Below are 26,267 nucleotides of genomic sequence, written 5' to 3' on the forward strand. Positions count from 1 at the left end.
CTCTAGAATTCCCCTTTTCCCCCCACCAAATAAAAATCACTTGGAACCCTTCTCTCCTGAAGAATAATCATACTCATAACTCATATTGCCATAGTACAGCTTATAAAGCAGGTCAGCTTTCCTTACTTGAATGGAATCAACAATCCCCTGAGGTTGGCAGGGGCAAGTGTATCATTATCCGTGTTTAAGGAAATTGGAGCAGATTCTGAAAACATAAAGAACTTGCTCAGTCTTATGCAGTGGCATGTGGTGAGACTGGGTTTTGATGCAGCCCTCAATTTGCATGTGTTGTTATTTCCAGGCTGCCCTGCAAGCGCCATCCAGGAGGCCGATGGCTGGACCCACGGGGTAGGTGAATCTAGACACAGGGACATTTGGAACGGTTCTGAGGTGGAATAGGGACCGAGACTTCTTTGTCTGCAGTTCTGAGTGTGGTTACCTCCTCCCTCATAGGAAGTGGGTGGGAAGAGTATAGAAAGTTCCCTTATCCCCACATATCACTTTCCCCAGCGCTGCCAGAAACTTGAATTCCTGAGATCAAATAGATAATCCTGGAAGCAGCAGGTTGAGGATGACTCTGCTTTTCACGAGGACAGTAGCCACTTCTCTTCTGATCATTTTATCACCAAGAATCTTATGCTGTGCTTGGCACAAGTCAGGAATAGATGAATGGAAGAGAAAACGGAAATGGGAAATAAAGACATTAGTTGCTGCCTGCGTGGGTCTAAAGAGTAGGCAGTTAGCCGAGGGCTGGTCCGAGCACCTGGGGGCAGCAGAAGACACTAGATGCCTGGGGACAAGAGAAGAGGAGGTGGGTGGTCACCGAAGACAGCACCAGATGATTTTGTAAGAGGCTAGCCATGTCCTTTATTGTCCCATTATATAAGTCCCTTATTATAATATGGTCCCTTAATATATGTATTACTATATAATGTATATGTTATATATATAGTAAGTCTTATATTTTANGTAAGTCTTGTATTTTAATAAGCTCCCTTATATATATTATTTAGTAGAGATATTATGTATATATTATATATACACACATAGTAAGTCTCTTGGTATAATATAGTGCCCCCCTTGTTATCCCTCTCTTCACTCTTATACAACTTTTTATCTGCCCATAGTTCACCATAGTTTGGGCTTCCTCTGTCCTTTCTGCATGAGCCCGTTGTCCTTTGTGCCTTCTTTCCTGACCTGTCATGGCCCACGTGTCCAAGTGGCTCACGTACACATGACATTGCATTCAACACATGATTGCTCCTGCCTGTAATGGCCCCCGCTGCTCTACTTCCATGCTGCTCCTTGTAACTGGAAAGGCACCCCCTTCCTTTTTTCCCCATCTATCTCTGTTCAATTAAAAACAGAAAGAAAGAAAGTGAACGAGCTCCATTTAGCATATCCAAATTCTTACCATACTTTTAAGTTCCAGCTCATGTAATCTTTCCTTCATGGAGACTTTTCTGGTCACATTCTAGGGACTTAATTGCTTCTTCTTTTCAGCTCTTATAGCACATTATCTGTACCTCTCAAATACATTTATCATCTCATCTCTTCTTTTATTGTCCTGCATCCATAATTCATTCAGTGGCCCCTGCGTAGTGCCTGCCAAGTGTCAGGTCATGATGTGGTGTGCATTGGGGATGCAGAGTTGAATGAGACCTGATTTCTAATGTCAGCGAGGCCACAATCTAACATACAAGTCAAACATACAGAAAAGTCACATTGACCCTATGTGATGGAAGCTGTGAGAGATGAATAACTGGAGTGTAATTCCAGACAAGAGGTCAGATGCCAATTTAAGGGTGCGTGCGTGTGTGTGTATGTACTCATTCTATATACATAGACCTTTCTAACTATATTTATATATACACACACATACATGTCTAGGGACTTCTCTCCACACTCTCTCTATGTGTGTGTCTGTAGGTAAATAGCTTATATTAAGAGAGATGCTATTTACTCATGAATTATTCCAATTTATTTTCATTTCTCCTGCTGTCTAAGAGCCCCCAGGATTGTAGTCAGTTAGGTCAAAAATGAGCTTATTTGACGAACCTGGGTCTCCCAGCAGTTTGTCTAGTTCTTTCCTCATTCCAGATCTCTGCTTCCTATTACCTTATCCAAGAACAAAGAAAACAAAAGTTACCTTCACCCTTGGGCCTTGAGCTCTGGATCTCTCCCAGAGTCCCAGAGTTTAGCAGGTGCCTTTTTAATTCACTGAGGAGGAACCCAGTAAATATTTGTGAAATTCATGAGTAAATGCTCAACTCCTTGAGGTCAAGGATGTGCTTTTCTCCTCTCTGTATGACTGCTCATTGCCCCCCCCCACACAACCAGCTCACATCAACATTTGCAGAATGAGGGAGCGTTTCATTAGAGCAGAGCAGGTGTGGTGTGTCAGATTGCCATGGGTGGGGATGCTGGCTCCGGCTCTTGCTCGTTGTATGCCTTGGGGGGCAACTTGGTTAGCTCTTGGGACTCAGGTTTCTCATCTGTAAAACGGGAATGTTCTATTACACTTGCTCAGTTTCAAAAGTTTGCTGTGAGGCTGGAGAAGCACCCAGTGCCGTGTTTATTACATGGCAGGGGTTCAATTAATGTTTGCCCTCTGCTTTTCCTTTGTTGATTTTGACTGTCCACCTTCCTCTGGGGGCATCTGCTGGGGAAGAGTCAAGTCAGGCTTTGCTGTAGGTCTCAGATTAGACCAGCTCGCCTTCCCGTGCCACCTCCCATCCAGTGGTGAGTCCCGAGGCCCACTCATGTCTTCCCCTTCTGATCTGTGTACTTGCCCAGGCGTCTGAGGCTTAGTGGGTTTACTGCATCTGTTTTCAGTTTTCTTCCCTGCTAATTTCCTCCTCTCTGGAGGCCTTTGGATGGCTGTGAGTGGTGAGAGAAGCCAGGGATGGGCAGGTTTTGTTTCACTCTTGGTTTTGTTTGCTTGGCACAGAATATCTTAAGGCTAAAGGTTACATTATCATCTCTTCATAGCTCTATTATTGTCCTTCTGTGCTGGCTCCTGGGGAAAGGAAGCTTCTGGCCCCAAATTCTCAGTGTTTGGACCTTTCCTCTGGGGAATGCTGGTGTGCGTTTGCTGAGACATCTTCCTCCTACATCTCTTGCTGCGTGCTTTCTTTGTAAGGTTCCACTCCATTTAAAGGAGGGGATGCTTCTCTAGATGAGGATATCAGCATGGTGGCAGGTTGGGGTCACCACAGCACAGAGTTGGGAGAGGAATCATGGTGGGATGGAGTCTTTCTCTAGTTTGGTTTTCCGGTTACCACAGGAAGATTTCTGGACCCTACCCAGGACCCACCAAGTCAAACCTCCTAGGAGTAGGACCAGAGAATCTGAATCCACAAGGCTTCCCAGTGATGGTTAAGGTCCAGCTCTACTCATGGAGTGGAAGAACAGTGCTCTGGGTACTTGGTCAAGGTCACATGTTATTGAGACTTTAACTTGAGTCCCGTCCTCTCTCTGAGCATCAGTTCCCTCATCTATACAATGAGGGAGATAGACTAGATTAATACCATCCCCGTCTGAAGACTATGATTTATTGCTAAAACACCACTATTCTTCATTGGCTCAAAAATGATTATTTTTAGGAAACTTTGACATGTTGAGCTTACCTGTTAGGGAGACAGAAGTACAAAACACAAATCCTGCCTCAGTCTAGTTGAGAAGGCAAATCCTGTGACATCCAGAAGGGATCAGGATAGTGTTTGACTAAGTGCCAAGCTATGTAATCCCATTTTAAGTGCAATAGGACTTCAGAGGAGAGAGAACTCTGATGGCTGGTCTGGTCCTGGGAGGCTGCCTGGAGAAGGTGGGCTTCAGGTTGTTTCTTGAACAACGGGCAGGCACGTGCAGGTGGTAATAAAAGGCTGAGGCATAGATGATACAATGTAGCAGGAAAGAAATCAGGCAGGTATGTGAGAACAGGTTTGGTTTATTTGCAGCACCTTGAGAAACTTGGATTGTTAAAGCAGAAGACAGCATCTTGAGAGCTATGGAAAAGTGGTCGGAGGAATGTGTATGTGTGTGTGTGTGTGCGCGTGTGCATGTGTGTATGTGTAGTGCCTTACATAACAAGCTAAGGAGTCTGGAGTTCATCCTTAGGCAGAGGGAATCAGCAACAATTTCTAACCAAAAAAGTGCACAAATCAAGAGGCATAATTGGAACTATCTACCATGAAGGCAGAAATAATAGTCTGAAAGGTATGGAAGAGTGTGTCTGTCTGGATTCCTCAAGAGGCAGACACCAACATGAGATTAGATGTACAAGAGACATTAAGGATGGAGAAGATGGAGGGAAGGAAGAAGAGGGTCTAAGCTTTGAGTAAGGAGACTGATAGGATGAGAACAACTCTCGGTTCTTTCCAGGGCTTTCCAGACCCAATTGTTTGTTAGAAGCTCTATTGGTTAAGTGGAACTCTTACCCCCTACACCTCTTTCTTCTCTTTATGTGGACTTTATACTTTTTGGTGATTGTTTGATGTCCCTGAAGGCTTGACATTGGGAGAAAATGAAATGGCCTGATTTGCTCCTGCAGAGCTCTGAATGGGTGCTCTGACCTATTTCTAGAAGAGCACAGTTTGGAGTTTGTCCAGAATTTGGGTTGGGCAGAACATAGCCAACCCATATTTTTATGTAGTTACTGTGATCATGGCTTTGTAGATGAAAGAAGGTAAAATGAAGGGGAGACGAAGTCTGCTCTGTGTGTGTGTGTGTGTGTGTGTGTGTGTGTGTGTGTGTGAATGCAGCAAACAGGAATTATTGCTGCATTCCTAGGCATTTGGTTGGGGAGGATGAGGATATTAAGTCCTTTGCTTTTGTTAGCCCTTGACTTTTACAAATGAGGAAACTCTCTATGAGTGGGAGAGGCAAGGACCCCTGAGTGACTGTGGGGAGCAATTCTCTGCAGTGAATGCACACTCCTTGCTGTTGGGCTGTGTTCATAGGACAGGTAGTGGGTAGATTCTCCTGTTCTGCAAATAGCCATGTCATTGATGTTTTTCTTGGCTTGGCTGTTTCTTGCCCGCCTACCACTCTCCATCAAAGAATGCACTCTGAGAAGAGCCCTCCAGTCATGGCCCTGCAGAGAAGTTGAACATCCCAGACCAACTTTGCCATGGACTCTCTCTGACCCATAATGGGTCACATCCTTGCCTCTAATTTTTTCTTAGCTTACATAAAAGGAGTGGAAATGGTGCTGACTGACCCCATGGGGTGCTGGATGAGAATAAATCTCCAAGTGAGTGTTCTGTTGTCAGTGAAATGCCATAAAAATGTTCAATATAATGGCTGATTATTTTTCTTTAATCTTAAATAGATACCTAGAATGGGAAAGTTCCATCTTGGTAGCAGAAATTCATTATCTTGGAAAGAGTTTAATGGCTGCTGTGCAAATGAACTGGAGGAAGTTAAATTGTGGAATGGGAAGGAGCTGAGAAAAGTGAAATGAGTTGTGCATTAAATTTAGATAAACACAATTATGTGTAACTGGATTATCACATGTGCAGGCAGGCGCTGTATATTAGGCACCTGCGTTTTGATTAAAATCGATTCAGGTGCACACGCTTGAAATCCTTGTAGATTCGGAGTTGTGTCTGAGCCACTGCCCAGGCACACAAAGGGCAGGCAGGGAAACGTCTGGTATCCCAGTCCCTGGCTGGAGAAGTTTAAAGGACATAGGACCAGTCTGACCAGCCCAGGACTGTTTCAGGAAACTGCTAATGCTGTTCCAGAAAGTCCCACTCTCTTTCATGTACAGCTTCCTTCTGGCTTTCTTCATTTCAACTGAGTCAGGAAAGTGGTCCTGGAGTCCAATGGAGTCCAGTGGCCTGCTTACTCCATGATAAGGACAGATGCCTAATGGTAGATGGCAGATGACATCAGAGGATGTTGGGGACTGGGCCTGCCTGCCATTTAAGTCTCTGTGGCTGCTGCGGCCTTAGTGAGGGAAACACAAAATCTCTTTGAACCTGTCTGTAGATGCATAGAGTTAGGCCCAGTTCCTTCTTACCCTTTTAGGTCCAAGTCTGTAAGTCAGAGTCATCTTCAGATCAAAAGCGAGCCCAGCCTCTGATCCCTGGGTGGCTGTAGGAGTGATCAGAGCCAGCCGGCCGGTACCTCGCCTTGAAGGAGGACAGATGTAGAGAAACAACTGTCGATACCCAGTTAATTCCTGTTGGCATATTTTATTTCAAATGCAAAGCATTGCCAGGATTAAAATAAATGCTACCAGTTACGGGGATGCATTAAATTAATAATTGTTTTCCCTTGCTTGATCCTATAATACCCCTCCACTCAACGGATAAATACTAAGCCCTCCTCTGGGTGATTTGAGATGCACTGTATATTGTTACACAAACTAAAGTAAGCTTCCTTTTTTCTCCCCTTTTGTTCCTCTCCCCTGCCCTCCTCCCCTGTCCCCACTGCAGGTGATCCTTATCCTGACGAAGCTGTATGACTTCAATCTGGGGAGCGTGACTGAGAGTTCACTGTGGAGGTAAGTGGATTAGAAGTTCTTAACAAGCTACTCTGGCCTGGCTCACGTGAAGAATGCCAGCCACACGGTTGGAAGCACTTTTTGGAAGAGACAGAAAACAGTCCTCCTCATGGAAGGCCTCTTTAATGCCCAGGGTGGAATGGATGGCCCACCTGTGAATTCCCCTAGCACTCTGCTTATCTCTTTGGGGGCCTGTCACACCTTCTGCTTGGCACCATTGTTGCTTTTGTGTTCCTGCCTTGTCTCATTCTGCTTGAGGAACACACTTCTGGTTAGAAAGATCAGATAAGCCTGCCCAGAGCAAGGAGAGCCTGCTGGAGGGGGGATTCTTGCCTTGAGTGTGAGTCTTAGCCCAAGGACCATTTCTAGTCCTTTGCATCTGTGAGATACTGTGGTTCTTACCTGTATTTGTGAGAATAGACACATGCGGGGATCAGGTCCACACAGGGACCTTCGTGGGCTCCTTAATATATGTGAGATATATATATATATATAAAATTATTAGCATATATTGGTAAATTTAATGTACATATTTAGTAAATATTTACTGTTTAACAAGTTTATATATTTAATAAAAATTTACTATATATTTAATTTCATATATATGAAAATGTATATTGGTAATACATGTTTTAACATAGAAATGTATATTTTATGACAGCATTGGTATGAAGATATATGTATCAATATAGTATATGAAAACTTTTTTCAGCCTAAAATTTCATCAAAATCTTGCCATTTGCAATGATGTGGATNGTACCTCTCAAATACATTTATCATCTCATCTCTTCTTTTATTGTCCTGCATCCATAATTCATTCAGTGGCCCCTGCGTAGTGCCTGCCAAGTGTCAGGTCATGATGTGGTGTGCATTGGGGATGCAGAGTTGAATGAGACCTGATTTCTAATGTCAGCGAGGCCACAATCTAACATACAAGTCAAACATACAGAAAAGTCACATTGACCCTATGTGATGGAAGCTGTGAGAGATGAATAACTGGAGTGTAATTCCAGACAAGAGGTCAGATGCCAATTTAAGGGTGCGTGCGTGTGTGTGTATGTACTCATTCTATATACATAGACCTTTCTAACTATATTTATATATACACACACATACATGTCTAGGGACTTCTCTCCACACTCTCTCTATGTGTGTGTCTGTAGGTAAATAGCTTATATTAAGAGAGATGCTATTTACTCATGAATTATTCCAATTTATTTTCATTTCTCCTGCTGTCTAAGAGCCCCCAGGATTGTAGTCAGTTAGGTCAAAAATGAGCTTATTTGACGAACCTGGGTCTCCCAGCAGTTTGTCTAGTTCTTTCCTCATTCCAGATCTCTGCTTCCTATTACCTTATCCAAGAACAAAGAAAACAAAAGTTACCTTCACCCTTGGGCCTTGAGCTCTGGATCTCTCCCAGAGTCCCAGAGTTTAGCAGGTGCCTTTTTAATTCACTGAGGAGGAACCCAGTAAATATTTGTGAAATTCATGAGTAAATGCTCAACTCCTTGAGGTCAAGGATGTGCTTTTCTCCTCTCTGTATGACTGCTCATTGCCCCCCCCCACACAACCAGCTCACATCAACATTTGCAGAATGAGGGAGCGTTTCATTAGAGCAGAGCAGGTGTGGTGTGTCAGATTGCCATGGGTGGGGATGCTGGCTCCGGCTCTTGCTCGTTGTATGCCTTGGGGGGCAACTTGGTTAGCTCTTGGGACTCAGGTTTCTCATCTGTAAAACGGGAATGTTCTATTACACTTGCTCAGTTTCAAAAGTTTGCTGTGAGGCTGGAGAAGCACCCAGTGCCGTGTTTATTACATGGCAGGGGTTCAATTAATGTTTGCCCTCTGCTTTTCCTTTGTTGATTTTGACTGTCCACCTTCCTCTGGGGGCATCTGCTGGGGAAGAGTCAAGTCAGGCTTTGCTGTAGGTCTCAGATTAGACCAGCTCGCCTTCCCGTGCCACCTCCCATCCAGTGGTGAGTCCCGAGGCCCACTCATGTCTTCCCCTTCTGATCTGTGTACTTGCCCAGGCGTCTGAGGCTTAGTGGGTTTACTGCATCTGTTTTCAGTTTTCTTCCCTGCTAATTTCCTCCTCTCTGGAGGCCTTTGGATGGCTGTGAGTGGTGAGAGAAGCCAGGGATGGGCAGGTTTTGTTTCACTCTTGGTTTTGTTTGCTTGGCACAGAATATCTTAAGGCTAAAGGTTACATTATCATCTCTTCATAGCTCTATTATTGTCCTTCTGTGCTGGCTCCTGGGGAAAGGAAGCTTCTGGCCCCAAATTCTCNCTGGCTCCTGGGGAAAGGAAGCTTCTGGCCCCAAATTCTCAGTGTTTGGACCTTTCCTCTGGGGAATGCTGGTGTGCGTTTGCTGAGACATCTTCCTCCTACATCTCTTGCAGAGTGCTTTCTTTGTAAGGTTCCACTCCATTTAAAGGAGGGGATGCTTCTCTAGATGAGGATCTCAGCATGGTGGCAGGTTGGGGTCACCACAGCACAGAGTTGGGAGAGGAATCATGGTGGGATGGAGTCTTTCTCTAGCTTGGTTTTCCGGTTACCACAGGAAGATTTCTGGACCCTACCCAGGACCCACCAAGTCAAACCTCCTAGGAGTAGGACCAGAGAATCTGAACCCACAAGGCTTCCCAGTGATGGTTAAGGTCCAGCTCTACTCATGGAGTGGAAGAACAGTGCTCTGGGTACTTGGTCAAGGTCACATGTTATTGAGACTTTAACTTGAGTCCCGTCCTCTCTCTGAGCATCAGTTCCCTCATCTATACAATGAGGGAGATAGACTAGATTAATACCATCCCCGTCTGAAGACTATGATTTATCGCTAAAACACCACTATTCTTCATTGGCTCAAAAATGATTATTTTTAGGAAACTTTGACATGTTGAGCTTACCTGTTAGGGAGACAGAAGTACAAAACACAAATCCTGCCTCAGTCTAGTTGAGAAGGCAAATCCTGTGACATCCAGAAGGGATCAGGATAGTGTTTGACTAAGTGCCAAGCTATGTAATCCCATTTTAAGTGCAATAGGACTTCAGAGGAGAGAGAACTCTGATGGCTGGTCTGGTCCTGGGAGGCTGCCTGGAGAAGGTGGGCTTCAGGTTGTTTCTTGAACAACGGGCAGGCACGTGCAGGTGGTAATAAAAGGCTGAGGCATAGATGATACAATGTAGCAGGAAAGAAATCAGGCAGGTATGTGAGAACAGGTTTGGTTTATTTGCAGCACCTTGAGAAACTTGGATTGTTAAAGCAGAAGACAGCATCTTGAGAGCTATGGAAAAGTGGTCGGAGGAATGTGTATGTGTGTGTGTGTGTGCNGAAAAGTGGTCGGAGGAATGTGTGTGTGTGTGTGTGTGTGTGTGTGCGTGTGCATGTGTGTATGTGTAGTGCCTTACATAACAAGCTAAGGAGTCTGGAGTTCATCCTTAGGCAGAGGGAATCAGCAACAATTTCTAACCAAAAAAGTGCACAAATCAAGAGGCATAATTGGAACTATCTACCATGAAGGCAGAAATAATAGTCTGAAAGGTATGGAAGAGTGTGTCTGTCTGGATTCCTCAAGAGGCAGACACCAACATGAGATTAGATGTACAAGAGACATTAAGGATGGAGAAGATGGAGGGAAGGAAGAAGAGGGTCTAAGCTTTGAGTAAGGAGACTGATAGGATGAGAACAACTCTCGGTTCTTTCCAGGGCTTTCCAGACCCAATTGTTTGTTAGAAGCTCTATTGGTTAAGTGGAACTCTTACCCCCTACACCTCTTTCTTCTCTTTATGTGGACTTTATACTTTTTGGTGATTGTTTGATGTCCCTGAAGGCTTGACATTGGGAGAAAATGAAATGGCCTGATTTGCTCCTGCAGAGCTCTGAATGGGTGCTCTGACCTATTTCTAGAAGAGCACAGTTTGGAGTTTGTCCAGAATTTGGGTTGGGCAGAACATAGCCAACCCATATTTTTATGTAGTTACTGTGATCATGGCTTTGTAGATGAAAGAAGGTAAAATGAAGGGGAGACGAAGTCTGCTGTGTGTGTGTGTGTGTGTGTGTGTGTGTGTGTGTGTGAATGCAGCAAACAGGAATTATTGCTGCATTCCTAGGCATTTGGTTGGGGAGGATGAGGATATTAAGTCCTTTGCTTTTGTTAGCCCTTGACTTTTACAAATGAGGAAACTCTCTATGAGTGGGAGAGGCAAGGACCCCTGAGTGACTGTGGGGAGCAATTCTCTGCAGTGAATGCACACTCCTTGCTGTTGGGCTGTGTTCATAGGACAGGTAGTGGGTAGATTCTCCTGTTCTGCAAATAGCCATGTCATTGATGTTTTTCTTGGCTTGGCTGTTTCTTGCCCGCCTACCACTCTCCATCAAAGAATGCACTCTGAGAAGAGCCCTCCAGTCATGGCCCTGCAGAGAAGTTGAACATCCCAGACCAACTTTGCCATGGACTCTCTCTGACCCATAATGGGTCACATCCTTGCCTCTAATTTTTTCTTAGCTTACATAAAAGGAGTGGAAATGGTGCTGACTGACCCCATGGGGTGCTGGATGAGAATAAATCTCCAAGTGAGTGTTCTGTTGTCAGTGAAATGCCATAAAAATGTTCAATATAATGGCTGATTATTTTTCTTTAATCTTAAATAGATACCTAGAATGGGAAAGTTCCATCTTGGTAGCAGAAATTCATTATCTTGGAAAGAGTTTAATGGCTGCTGTGCAAATGAACTGGAGGAAGTTAAATTGTGGAATGGGAAGGAGCTGAGAAAAGTGAAATGAGTTGTGCATTAAATTTAGATAAACACAATTATGTGTAACTGGATTATCACGTGTGCAGGCAGGCGCTGTATATTAGGCACCTGCGTTTTGATTAAAATCGATTCAGGTGCACATGCTTGAAATCCTTGTAGATTCGGAGTTGTGTCTGAGCCACTGCCCAGGCACACAAAGGGCAGGCAGGGAAACGTCTGGTATCCCAGTCCCTGGCTGGAGAAGTTTAAAGGACATAGGACCAGTCTGACCAGCCCAAGACTGTTTCAGGAAACTGCTAATGCTGTTCCAGAAAGTCCCACTCTCTTTCATGTACAGCTTCCTTCTGGCTTTCTTCATTTCAACTGAGTCAGGAAAGTGGTCCTGGAGTCCAATGGAGTCCAGTGGCCTGCTTACTCCATGATAAGGACAGATGCCTAATGGTAGATGGCAGATGACATCAGAGGATGTTGGGGACTGGGCCTGCCTGCCATTTAAGTCTCTGTGGCTGCTGCGGCCTTAGTGAGGGAAACACAAAATCTCTTTGAACCTGTCTGTAGATGCATAGAGTTAGGCCCAGTTCCTTCTTACCCTTTTAGGTCCAAGTCTGTAAGTCAGAGTCATCTTCAGATCAAAAGCGAGCCCAGCCTCTGATCCCTGGGTGGCTGTAGGAGTGATCAGAGCCAGCCGGCCGGTACCTCGCCTTGAAGGAAGACAGATGTAGAGAAACAACTGTCGATACCCAGTTAATTCCTGTTGGCATATTTTATTTCAAATGCAAAGCATTGCCAGGATTAAAATAAATGCTACCAGTTACGGGGATGCATTAAATTAATAATTGTTTTCCCTTGCTTGATCCTATAATACCCCTCCACTCAACGGATAAATACTAAGCCCTCCTCTGGGTGATTTGAGATGCACTGTATATTGTTACACAAACTAAAGTAAGCTTCCTTTTTTCTCCCCTTTTGTTCCTCTCCCCTGCCCTCCTCCCCTGTCCCCACTGCAGGTGATCCTTATCCTGACGAAGCTGTATGACTTCAATCTGGGGAGCGTGACTGAGAGTTCACTGTGGAGGTAAGTGGATTAGAAGTTCTTAACAAGCTACTCTGGCCTGGCTCACGTGAAGAATGCCAGCCACACGGTTGGAAGCACTTTTTGGAAGAGACAGAAAACAGTCCTCCTCATGGAAGGCCTCTTTAATGCCCAGGGTGGAATGGATGGCCCACCTGTGAATTCCCCTAGCACTCTGCTTATCTCTTTGGGGGCCTGTCACACCTTCTGCTTGGCACCATTGTTGCTTTTGTGTTCCTGCCTTGTCTCATTCTGCTTGAGGAACACACTTCTGGTTAGAAAGATCAGATAAGCCTGCCCAGAGCAAGGAGAGCCTGCTGGAGGGGGGATTCTTGCCTTGAGTGTGAGTCTTAGCCCAAGGACCATTTCTAGTCCTTTGCATCTGTGAGATACTGTGGTTCTTACCTGTATTTGTGAGAATAGACACATGCGGGGATCAGGTCCACACAGGGACCTTCGTGGGCTCCTTAATATATGTGAGATAAATATATATATATATATAAAATTATTAGCATATATTGGTAAATTTAATGTACATATTTAGTAAATATTTACTGTTTAACAAGTTTATATATTTAATAAAAATTTACTATATATTTAATTTCATATATATGAAAATGTATATTGGTAATACATGTATTTTAACATAGAAATGTATATTTTACGACAGCATTGGTATGAAGATATATGTATCAATATAGTATATGAAAACTTTTTTCAGCCTAAAATTTCATCAAAATCTTGCCATTTGCAATGATGTGGATGGAACTAGAGGGTATTATGCTAAGTGAAATACGTCAGTCAGAGAAAGATAAATACCGTATGATTTCATTCATATGTGGAATTTAAGAAACAAAACAGATGAATATAGGGGAAGGGAAGGAAAAATAAAATGAGATAAAGACAGAGAGGGAGGCAAACCATAAGAGACTCTTAACTCTAGGAAACAAACTGAGGGTTGCTGGAGGGAAGGGAGTGGAGGGATGGGGTAACTGGGTAATGGGCAGTAGTAAGGAGGGCACATGATGTAATGAGCACTGGGTATTGTATGCAACTGATGAATCACTAAATTCTATCCCTGAAACTAATCATATGCTATGTGTTAACTAAATTGAATTTAAATTAAAAAAATAATTTTTGGATCCCTAAAAGTACGGTAAGCCCTAAGCCCTGTGCCCATTGTGCCTACTGGATAAGTCTGCTCTGGTGGGATGCTGGTCACGGGGGACAGGGAGAAGGAGGACGTGGGTGGTTCGGTCAGAGAGAGCTTGAATGAAACCATGACCTGAGGAGTTGCTCTGGACAGGGAGCACAGGCACACTCGCCCTTCTGTATGCCACACACGTACCTGTGCATGCGCANGACGTGGGTGGTTCGGTCAGAGAGAGCTTGAATGAAACCATGACCTGAGGAGTTGCTCTGGACAGGGAGCACGGGCACACTCCCCCTTCTGTATGCCACACACGTACCTGTGCATGCGCACACACACACACACACACACACACATTCATTGCCAGCAGTCACACAGGGCAACAGCAAATTACATCAGTCCCCATGAGTCGACCCTTCACACTCTGGGAAGGCTGTGTGTCCATCCGGTTTGCTTCGTCATTGGTAAACCCTGGGGAGGACACTGTCCCCAAAGGCCATTCACCTGGCTGCGTCATCATCCCCAGAGCTCTGTCCTGAGGGTTTTGGGGGGTCTTGGAGCCAGACACGGCTGGGGTGTGAGTGTCTGTGTGCCTTGCTGCTTCTTCATCTGACCTGTTTGTTTGCAGAGGACTAACCAGAGTCTGCCCCAGGGAGGGGGAGCAGTGAGAGCATCTATTAAATATTTAGGGGTTAATTGCTCATATCGACTCAGGCCTGCCTCCATTTGCACAAGATGTCCAAAACCTAATTTTGCTGCTCAGTGAAAATTGGCAGAGATATAAGTAACTGGGGCTCGTCTAATAGATGAGAGCATGCCTATTTCCACTCACACGGGACTCCCAGGGAATTAGAGCCTCAGAAACCTTCCCTTTAGGTCTAATCGCAGTGATACCGTGCTGATACCTTAAGCCTGACTCCCATGCTGTCTTCTGGGGACAAATAATGAAACAAGCCAGAAAATCCTGTCCTTACAATGGGTGAGAGGTCTACCTGGCAGCCCGTGTTTGGCTAGTTCCAGGGGTGGGCCAGGTGAAGCCAGGGAGCCAAGGCCAGGTGCTTGCAGCTCAGGGCCCTTATGTGATGAGGTGTGTGGCCCTTGGTCATAAAGCCCAGTGTATTCCCTGGTGTGTAGCAGAGACTGCAGACTGCCGAGTGGCCCCAAGGGCATCCTGATGTCTACTTGCCAGGATCCAGGTCCCAGCTTGCCCACCCAAAGAGCTCTGTAACTGCAGGATCCTTACTTTATCAGCTTGCCGGGGCTGATGTAGCAAAGTACCCCGGACTGGGGGGCCCTAAAGCAGCAGAAATGTGCTCTCTCTCAGGTTTGGGAACTAGAAGTCTGAGATCAAGGTGTCTTTAGGGCCACGCTCTGTTGGGAGGCTCTAGGGAGCGTCCTTGCCTCTTCCAGACTTGGGGGCTGTTGACATTCCCTGTGGCTGCAGTACTCCCTCCCCACCTCTGAGCCCCCACGGCCCCTCCTTTGCCCCTGTGCCTTCTCCTCTCCTGTCCCCCCCCTTTTTTTTTTAAAGATTTATTTATTTATTTATTTGACAGAGATAGACAGCCAGCGAGAGAGGGAACACAAGCAGGGGTAGTGGGAGAGGAAGAAGCAGGCTCCCACCAGAGGAGCCTGATGTGGGACTCGATCCCGGAACACCAGGATCACTCCCTGAGCCCAAGGCAGATGCTTAATGACTGTGCCACCCAGGCGTCCCCTCCTGTCCCTTTTGAGGACACTTACCATCGCAGTTAGGCCCATGGCATGGTTTCATCTTGAGATCCTTAATTACACCTGCAGGGACCTTTCTTTCACACAAGGTCCCTTACAGGTTCTGGGGATGAGGATGTTGAACGAATTCTTGCGGGTGGTCATCATTCAACCCATTTCTCTTGCCCTGAATGTAAGTTGGAGATAGTACAGAAGCTACCTTTGCTCCAACCATGTAGTCCTTGCTGTTCCTGAAACACACCACCTTCTCGCTGCCACAGCCCTTACCCTTGGCTCTTCCCGCTCTTCTCTGCAGGGCCGGGCAGCGCCTAACTTCTTCCCCTCTCTGTTTGCCTAATCAGGGAGGCCTTTCCTGAGGACTTCACATTGCATCACTTAGCTTGCATTTTCCTCCTTAGTACTTGCCACCATCTGGCATGCTAAGTATCTTACTTACGGATTGATTTATTGCCTGCCTACACCCACTAACATCTAAGCTTGTGGAGGGAGAATTTTTGTCCGTTTTAATTCAGGGCTGTACTCTCAGAGCCTAGAACATTATCTGGCACACAGGAGATCCTTAATGGTTGCTCAGTGAATGAATTAATGGATGGATTGCAAGGATTAAATGAAATAATAAAGGTACAAACCCTTAAGACAGTGACTCACATGTACAAAGTTCACTTAATTGTAATGACTAATGATTACTGTAACCCTCAGTGTTTATATAGTGTTCATTCCATTATTGACGTTGTTTATAAGGATCCACTGATGTCAGGGTCCATGTGGTGGAAATTATAGGGCACCAGTGGAATCTATTCTGTGTTATGGATGAGTTAGCAGAGATCTTCAGGGGATTAGGGAGGGGAGAGGAGTGATTTAGATTGTTGTTCATTATGCTGATTGGAGGGAGTTAAAATATCAATTTCTAGTGGCACAAGGATGTTCTTTTGTAGATAAGGTTCTCTGAGCTGGGTGTTGGACTGATGAGTGGGATAGGATTTGGCAGATGAGAAGTGGGTATGTCTCTAGCAGAGGGAAATGGCCAGGTAAGACTGGGCTGCTGGAGAGAAGAGAGCCAAGCAGGAGGCAGAGAGAGCAGCTGGTCTTGGACCAGGGAGGAAGGGTTTGGGGTCTCATCATGTTCACAGAAGGGGCCAAACAAAAGAGGGTAACACAGAGTGTGGTTTACAGGTAATTGACCCATACAATGGGATTTAGGATTTGGAAAGCTGGTGGATGATGTAGGCTTTCCCTCTGGATAGATGTTACATACGAATGTATTTTTGTGCTGTTTCCAGGGGTCCATAGGTCTGATAAAACCCAGCTTGGCAAGCCCTGGGTGGAGCTGGAGTGAGAAAAGGGGCTGCTTCTAAACTTCAGGGGAATTTTCCAGTGTGCTGGGGCCTCACAGAGTTTTTTCAAACCTTTTATTGTCTTCCCCACTCATCCCCTAAAGATCTGTGTCTCCCATCCTCTTTTCTGTCCTGATAATGATGATGTATTTTGCAGTTAGAGCCTAGAGCACTGTGATCTTCCTTACTAATACAGTGTGCGGAGAAAGGAAACTAAATTAAACACACACCCTTTCAGTTTCATGATTTGGCCCAACGTGCTTAACCAAGTCGAAATTGAATTTGGGGATTCTTCTTCAATTTTCTGTACAGCAGAGGAGCCTGGAGCAGCAGCTGTCATGACAAGATGACATTCCCTGCCAGGTTACAGTGTGATATAATTATTTGTCTCACTGGATTAATAATTTAGAGGCCATCTACTTGTAAATAGACAAAAGACTGTTTAAAAGCATTCAGTGTGTGGGAGGGGGCAGTATCTTGTGCCCTCGTGACATTCTTTCTGAAACTCCTCGGTACTGTTATACTGAAGGGGCTCCAATTTTTTTCTCTGCCACCACAAGGATGGCCGTGTAAACTGGTTATTAGCACAACCATCTGTTGGTATCCCTTAGTCAAAGGGCATTTTCCATATAGGAGTCAAGCTTATAGACTAATGAGGTTGGGGACTGACATTTTTTAAAAGACACAGGGCTTCACTTTCGGGGCATTTTCAGTCCACAACACATCAAGTCTGGAGGCTGCCCATCAGTGAGGAGGGATGCTGGCACCCCCTTGTTAGATTTTACAGAAGCCTGACCCAAGGAAGAGAGATGAGTTAAAGGCAGGGGGCCCAGCGTCAGTGGATGGGTTTCCTCCTCATTGAAGTAATTACGAATGGAAGCTCTGGGACTAAGTTCAAGTCCGCACTCCTCCACTTAGCCACTGAGGGACCTCAAACAAGTTTCTTCACCTCTCTGTGCCTCTGTGTCCTTACTGTACAATGAGGACTACATTGGCTTCCACCTCACAGTGTGGGGATGATATTTCGCATGAAATAAAATGCTCAAGCTGCCTAGAAAAGTGCCTGGCGCCCAGTGCCTACCAGTGGAAAGCACTCAGAGCGGGTTGGTCATCATTATGTCACCTGGTAGCTGAGTTGCTTCTCTCTGCCAGCTCCTCTACCTGACAACAGCGGGAGACACATTGTGCTCTTAGAAAAGCAACCAGCCTGGGGTACGTGGGTGGCTGTGTGATTGAGCGGATGACTCTTGATTTCCGCTCAAGCCAGATCTCAGGGGCGTGAGATCGAGCCCTGCACTGGGCTCCTTCTCCCTTTGCTCTCCGCCCCCCTCCTCCTGCCCGGTTCTCAGTCTCTCTCAAATATATAAAATCTTTAAATAAAAAAAGGAAAAGAAAAGCAACCAGGCTGCTCGGCCATTTCTCCCGGGGCCCACAGAGCTGATGGAGGGGTTCCTGGTCAAGGTGTTTCTAGAGCTTACCACTTCCTGCACACATCCTCCCAGGCAGCTCCCCTGCCCCTCCTCCCTGAGAGGGGTGCCCCTCCTCCGCTCACCGCTAGCATCACTTATACTGTGTTGTGATTTGTTTCCAGCCTGGGACCCTCTCAAGAGCAGCGCCCTTGTGCCTTTCTTGTTTCTGGATCTACAATGCCTAGCCCTTGGTCTGCACTAACGAAGGGCTTGCAGATCGGAACTGAAGCACAGTAGCCCCTGTTCAATTGCAGCCTCAGCCTGTCGCTTTCCTTGTATTGAGTTGTCTCATCCTCCTGCCACTGGGGAATCCCGTGACTTTTCATCTGGTCCGCAAGCTGTTGACTGGACCATTTATTCCCTCCCCTAATTGTTCTGTCAGTGACCTTTCTGGGAGATGCTCGTGTTCTTTTTTAATAGAAAATGGAGACCTTTGGATTTATTAATTTTTTGTTTGCCAAGAAAACCCTGATAATAACTGCTAAGACTTCCCAGAAGTTATTAGTTTACAAATTTTAATGACACTCATGATTTATTTATGTGTTTCCCTCCCTCTACAGCTGCTCACCCCAATTCCTTAGTGGAATTCCTGCTGAATCTGAGTGAATTAATGGAAACAAAACTGCAGATTGGAATGACATTTTTTTGGTTAGGCTGTTAATTAAAAACTTTCCGTCCTATTCGCTAGGCTCTTCATATGTGAAGTCCCGAAGGCTGGGCTGATGATACAGGCTGTGAAATCCTCTCTCTAGAACTGGGGCCTCCTTCTATTTGCTTTCGGTAGTAATAAATCTAGTGAAAGCTCCTGAATGGGTCACAGAGCATTCAGTTGAACAGATATTAATTGAGCATCAATTATATAAGCAGCCCTGTGCTCATTGCTGGGGGATGCAGGATAATTATGTCATGCTTGTTATCCTCAAGGAATGTTTTGTTTGGTTGAGAGGTAAGATTAATGTACTAGGAAACAACATTGGGCATATGCAAGAATAATATGTATATGCAAACTACAGTGCACTCTGCATGGAGTGGCCTTGCTCTAGAAATACTTTTTTTTTTTTAAAGATTTTATTTATTTATTTGACAGAGACAGAGACAGCCAGTGAGAGAGGGAACACGAGCAGGGGGAGTGGGAGAGGAAGAAGCAGGCTCACAGCAGAAGAGCCCGATGTGGGGCTCGATTCCCATAATGCCGGGATCACGCCCTGAGCCGAAGGCAGACGCTTAACCGCTGTGCCACCCAGGCGCCCCAATACTTCTATATTTTTATTATTATCACCCACCTCATTCTATAAAGGATGCAAAACAATTCTAGGAAGGAATTAGAGAAGTGATCAATAGGGCACCTATTTTTTTGTTTTGCTGTTTAAAATAAAACATTTTATTTCTCTGTTAGGGTGGAAAACTCCTAAGAGGAAAGACTATTTCATATACTCGTGGTTCCCATGGTTCTCAGAAACACCTGATAATAGGTGGGACTGAATATGGGTAGTGGTTACAGCAGTGGGTCCTGGATTCAGATTGTCCGGATGTGAATCCTAGCTCTAATGCTTATTAGCTGCACCACTTTGAGCAATGTTTTAATTTTCTAAGCCTCATTTACTCACCAATATAATGGGATGACAATAAGGGAGCTTTGTGGGAAGTTAGTGAGATGGAATATGGAATGCAAAATGCCTGCAGTCAAGTTATTACTTAATAGAATCATTATTGTTTGTTCACAGGTCCATATCCTCTTAGCCCAGCAGCTTCTACCAGGTTCTACATGAATGTGGCTGATATCTTTAGGAGGGTGGGGTACAGAACACATCTAGAATCCTAAGGGCATAATGCCTGGACATGATACACTTCTTTTTTTTTTAATGAATATTTTATTTATTTGAGAGAGAGAGAGAGGAGAGAGGGGCAGAGGGAGAAGCAGGCTCCTCGCTGAGCAGGGAGCCCAATGCTGGACTCGACACCAGGACCCTGGGATCATGACCTGAGCCAAAGGCAGATGCTTAACCACCTGAGCCACCCAGGCATCTCTGGACAATGATATATTTCTATTGAGAGAATACTCTGGAGTCTTCTCCTTTGGATACTCATCTGTGCTTGGCAAAAGGGGAAGGTTAATACCTTTCTTGATTTTTCTACACCAGGTGCTGATAATGATTGATTTTGGGGTACAGGATACAAAGCACAATCTGATTTAAGTTACCTTAACATAGTATTGAGTTAACTCATCCATTACTGGTGATTTTCTTTTTAATGGAACTATAATGGAATCTAAGCCCATTGAAAAGTTTTGTTACCTCCCAAGTAATCAACAAAGGTGGGATCATGTGTATGTCTCAAACTTGGCACATCCTCAGAATTACTTGTGGAATGTGTTTTAAATCTAGATTCCTGGGCCCTTTCTGAGATTCCAATTTAGTAAGGCTGGGGATTACTCGGGATGTATAATTTTCAATGCACCTTAGTGGCTTCTTACCACCGGATAGGACCAGGGACCAGTGAGCTCAAAGGAAGCCTGGCTCTGGGCGCATCTCACTTACCAGTAAATTGGATTACTCTTGCCATCCTTCTGTTTGCTCATAAATAGAGGTGTGAGATTAAATGATCTCTCAAGTCCACAGATCCTTCCAACCTGGGAAATCAAGCAAGAAGATGCCACCACTTTGGGATTTCTGAAGTGCAGTGGGTAACAGCTTCAGTCCTGAGCACAGCTATCTTCTGTCAAAAATCGGGTAGTGTCAGCAACACAGACACAGCTCTGCTAACGTGCTGCTCATGATGGATAGTGTCCAGTTGGCAGGTGTTTGCTAGAACACGTCTCCAAACTAAATTTTAAATTCATTTAAATTCATTAAACAAAGGGAGCGTCATTAAATCTATGAAAGTCTTTGTTTCAAAAAACAGAATAAGAAAGGGGTTGGCCCTAAATATTGAGCCCTCACACATCTTCCTTTGTTAGAGAATAGAGAAATGAGAACACTGGAGAAGGGGGTCTGGATTACAGATTTATTGTTTTCCTATTTATTATGGGAAAGAGGGGTCATTTTTATGGCCTAGTCTTTTTTTTCTTCCATGAGGCAGGACCCAGACATGTATAAATCTTGATTTTTGTCCAGTGGCTGAGAGAATGTAACACTTTTGTATGGATCGTGTCTGTTGATTGTGATTTTATGTTGTTTTCGCCTTCATCCAAATGCAGTGCCACTTTATCGCAAGCATAAATAACTTCACCATTTGGAGAAGGGGTGTGAAATTCTTCCCATCCCTTTCCCCAGCCTGAGCTCCCTCTCATTTTCTCAGCAGTAGTTTCATTAGCCTTCTAATGAAGTTAATAAGTAAACAGGATCAGACAGTACCTTCTAAAATAACATTTATAAATGGATGCATTTCCCTACTCTCTAAGGTAAGCCTTAATTTATTTCCCTGCCAGATGTCCACGTGTGTAAACTATGATAGGTGGGCCCTTGGAATTTGGTTTGAGGCCAAAAAAGAAAAAAAAAAGGACATTTTCAATTCACATGGAGCCTATTTCCAAGTTTATAGGAGAGTGGATTTTTACATACCCCATTCTTGCTTTTATATACATACATATATATATATATATATGTATGTATAAAATGCCTATAAAGATAAGCTAGTCAAGCTTCATAGTTACTTTCTCATCATTTGGTAGTCAATGACTTTGTCGGACATATGCTAAAATGTCTTTAGGAGGCTTTTGGCCACTTCCCCACAAAGCCCACTGCCCTAGACATTATTTGGGAAGCAATAAACTGGCAAAAAGACCTCTTCTTTTCTCACACGTGTCTGTGAGGGTTCTTTTCAGGAATTGCTGAGTTTGCAAAGGAAGCATTTCACATCTTGCTGTTGCTTCTAAATGCTTTGTGCCCAAGTTAAAGCTGAAGTCAAGTCTTAAAATGAAATACATAGAGTTTATCTTTTAAAAGCTCCCCCTTTCAGTGGTACTTATCTCTTAAACTGGTATAATATGTGTAGTCACTGCTCACGTGAGTGCCTGGCATGTCTCATATTTCGGGGAAGAATGTGAGGCCTGTGCATTGAACATTCCATTTTATGAATGGATGAACCAGGGTCCCGAATGGGTTGGTGCTCAGTGATTTCAGATCTGGGACCCAAATCTAGGTCTCTCCATTCTCAGCAGCCCCCTGCTCTTGCTGTTACATCAGTAGTCACTCTTTCCTGGCCATTCTAGCTCAGTCACCGTTCATATTTCATAAGAGATCTACAGCCAAGCTACTGCACAGGGGACTAGGAATGGGTTTCTTGGATATTTTCTAAGTGATTTTCAATTTTGGTGGATCATGAGAACTACCTGGGAGATATAAGAAAATCCTGTTTCCTGGGCCTTCTTCCAAACCTATTGAGCCAGTTTCTGGGGTCAAGATCTAGTTACTTATAGTTTGAAGGTACCCCCCACTTGATTCTGATGTAACTGCCAGCCTAAGAGATGTCATGTCCACCTTTGCTTCTGAAAGGTGCATGATAACTTCTTTTGGGGAATTTGCCCTCAGTGTAGCACCTTTCCCTGTTAGCTGTTGTCTTTATGGCTGGTTCAGAATGAGAGGCACAGTCATTCATGCAAAAATCTATAGTTGCACCTTCGTCTTTATAAATGACAACCATAAAGCTTAATAATTGGAATGAGCTCTGGCACTTACTAATTAGCTCACATTCTGTCGGCATCAAGCTTGTTTAATTGGCAATTAACATTGATTTTAGAGAGTGGCGCCACAAGAGAATGGTTACAAGGTGCTGCTATCCATGGAGTTGTGCTTGAGATGAACCCTATGAGGGTGAGTTGGCAGCTGGAAATCCAGGTTCCCTGGGGGATCGGAAGGCACAACAAATGGGAAGTGGTTTCCAGGTGACTTTGGAAGGTTTTCTATTCATAATTTTTGGTTGCAAGCCACAGAATTAATCACTAATTTAGGCAAGATGTAGGATGTGTTGGAAGGATACTGGGATCACTCAGCATTTGGAGGAAGAGATAACAATAAGACTCCAGGTAGGACAAAATCCTAGGCATCCCTGGGGACCGTGGTATGTCATGGCTCGATTCTCTACATCTCGAGCGACCACAGCAGCTGGATGTCATGGCTGTACTCTCTAGTGAGCCACCATCATATGACAACAACCTTCCCTGTGATTTAAAGTCCTGAGAGAGACTTGAAAGGACTACTTGAGTCAAGTAGTTGAAACTTTAACTATGTTTGGGGGTGAAAATTTCCTGGCCTAGCCTATCTTTCTTGTTCATTCCTATGCATAGGGAGACTGGGACCACCAGAAAAAAAAAAGCTAGGGAAGGGTTTTGGGAATACTAGACAAATAGCCTTCAAGAGTATCAAATGTTTTCTGATGAATTCTAATGTAAAGAAGACTTAAAATACACTAAATTTTAAAGAGCATTCCTTTACTTTTACTACTGATTTGAAAGACTCATTTATAATGTGTAGAAGCTTTACGTATAAAGATATCACTTGTAGCGACCGTGCCAAGGATTTTATCCCGTTTTGCTGAAGTTCAGTAGCTAAGGGTCTGGGGAAGGGGAGGTGGCTGTGATTATAAAAGGGGGACACAAGAGATTCTTGTGATAGAAGTATGCAGTATCTTCACTGCGGTGGTGGACAGACAAACCTACACACACACACACACGAACACACAAATGAGAACAACTGAAACTGAAGGAATCTGTAGAAGATTGGTGGATTGTAACAATGTCAATAAACTCTTGTGATATTATATGATAGTCTATTATATGATAGAGATGAATCTGAGGTTTTTATAATCAGCAGGAAATGGAGATGAAGTTTGACCTCATGTCTCCAAAACTAAAGTCCATGCTGGTCTCAATTGGCCATACTGCCCCCCCAAACAGTTGTAAACTTAGGGTGTAGTTAGTGAGCACTTTCTCAGTTTTGGATACTGCATTTCCATATTTGTTCTCCGGAACTTTAGACAATGTGCTATAGTCCCGATAGTCTTCATAAATGATGGCATTAGGATTGATTAGATATGTTGTCTAAAAATCTTAATTTTTGGAATTCCCCCTTCCCACCATCTCACCCAGAGATCCAGATAAAATGCCCTTAATCATCTGCAAATTCTCACTTGTTCCTTTTATGAAGGATGGTTGTTGATTATAGGATATTTTTTGGAATGAGTGCACCGTTTTCAGTCACACACATTTTTAATTGAAATTTTTACTGAGATAATTGAAGATTCACATGCACCTTGAACAATAATACAGAGAGAGCTTGCATACTCTACACCCAGGCTCCCTAATGGCAATATTTTGTCAGACTATCATATAATATCACAAGAGTTTTTTGACATTGTTACAATCCACCAATCTTCTACAGATTCCTTCAGTTTTACTTGTTCTCATTTGTGTGTACGTGTGTGTGTAGGTTTGTCTATCCACCACCGCAGTGAAGATACTGCATACTTCTATCACAAGAACCTCTTGTGTTTCCCCTTTTATAATCACAGCCCCCTCCCTTTCCCCAGATTCTTAGTTACTGAACTTCAGCAACCCCTAATCTGTTCTCCATTTATAAAATGTTTCATTTCAAAAATGCTGAAGAAATTGAATCATACAGTATGTAACCTTCCAGGGTTACCATTTTCACTTAGTGTAATTCCCTGGAGTCCAACCAGATTGCTGTGTGTTAATAGTTTGTTTCTATTTATTGCTGAGTAGTATTCCATGTGTGTATGTACCTTACGTGGTTTAGCCTTTTACCTGTTGAAGGACATTTGGGTTGTTCGCCGTTTTAGGTTACTGCAAATAGTGCTGTTATGAACATATGAGTACAGGTCTTGGTGCAAACATGTTTTCATCCCTCTGGGATAAATGCTAAGAGTGTGATTTCTGGGTCATATTGTAGATGTGTGTTTAGTTTTAGGAGAAACTGACAAACTTTTTCAGAGTGGCTGTACCATATTTTATTCCTACCAGCAATGTATGAGTGATCTGATTTTTTTTTATAGTCTTGCCAGCAAGGATGTTTTCACTATTTTAAATTTGAGCTACGATAGGAGGGAGGCAATAGTATCTCATTGTGGTTTGAAGTTGCATCCGTGGTAGGGAATGATGTTGAACATCTTTTTATGTGCTTACTTGGCATCTGTGTATTGTCTTCGGTGAATGTCTATTCATGTCTTTTGCCCATTAAAAAAAAAAAAGGCTTTGCAGATATTATTGAAATACAAGAAGCTGTATATATTTAATATATACAACATGGTGAGTTTGGAAATAAGTGAAACTGTCACCACAGTCTCTGCCATAAATATCCATCACCTCTAAGTTTCCCCCGTCCTCTTTATTCATTATTATTATTTTTTTGTGATAAGAACTCAACATAAGATCTGCATCTTAGCACATATTTAAGTCTGCAATACAGTATTGTTAACTATAGCTTTATGCTGTACAGTGGATCTCTAGGACACAATTATCTTGTATAACTTAGAACTTTGTACCGTTTGTTAATACCTCCCCATTTCCTCTCCCCCGAACCCCTGACAACCACCATTCCATTCCCTGTTTCTATGAGTTTGACTGTTTTAGATTCTTTGTTTAAGTGGTATCATGTATTTGTCCTTCTGTGTCTGGCTTATTTCACTTAGAATAATGCCCTCCAGTGTCATTTATGTTGTTGCAAATGGCAGAATTTTCCTTCTTTTTTAAGACTTAATAATATTCTATTTTATGTACTTAACCACATTTTCTGTATTCATTAATCCATCAGTGAACCTTTATGTTGCTTCCATGTCTTGGCTGTTGTGAATAATGATGCAGTAGACATGGGATTGCCGCTATCTCTTTCAGATTCTGATTTAAATTCCTATGGATGTGTACCCAGAAGTGGTATTGTTGGATCATATGGTAGTAAAACGACCATACTGTTTCCATAGTGGCTGTACCAGTTTTCATTCCTACCAACAGTACACAGGGGTTCCTTTTCCACTGCATATTCACCAGCATTTATCATCCCTTGTTTTTTTCCTAATCTACATCCTAATAGATGTGAAGTGATACCTCACCATGGTTGTGATTTGCATTTCCCTGCTAATTAGTGATGTTAATTAAGCACCTTTTCATATACCTGTTGGCCATTTTGCATATTTTCTTGTATGTTTTATCTATGTGTCTATTCAGTTTTTTGCCCATATTTTAATTGGGCTTTTTTTTTAAGCTATTGGATTGTAGGGGTTCTTTATATATTTTGA

The 26,267-nt window shown here is 43.7% G+C and overlaps 1 protein-coding gene across 1 annotated transcript in view; it reads left to right on the forward strand.

The window, feature by feature from the left end:
* The window catches only part of SORCS3 (sortilin related VPS10 domain containing receptor 3), a 606,047-nt gene that overhangs the window by 194,208 nt on the left and 385,572 nt on the right, over positions 1-26,267 (forward strand). Inside the window, exon 2 of the mRNA XM_034663620.1 lies at positions 6,444-6,511. Coding sequence (XP_034519511.1) covers positions 6,444-6,511 — 68 coding nt within the window. The remainder of the gene's footprint in view (positions 1-6,443; positions 6,512-26,267) is intronic.

This window comes from Ailuropoda melanoleuca, chromosome 6 (assembly GCF_002007445.2).
Source record: "Ailuropoda melanoleuca isolate Jingjing chromosome 6, ASM200744v2, whole genome shotgun sequence".
Classification (NCBI taxonomy): Eukaryota; Metazoa; Chordata; class Mammalia; order Carnivora; family Ursidae; genus Ailuropoda; species Ailuropoda melanoleuca.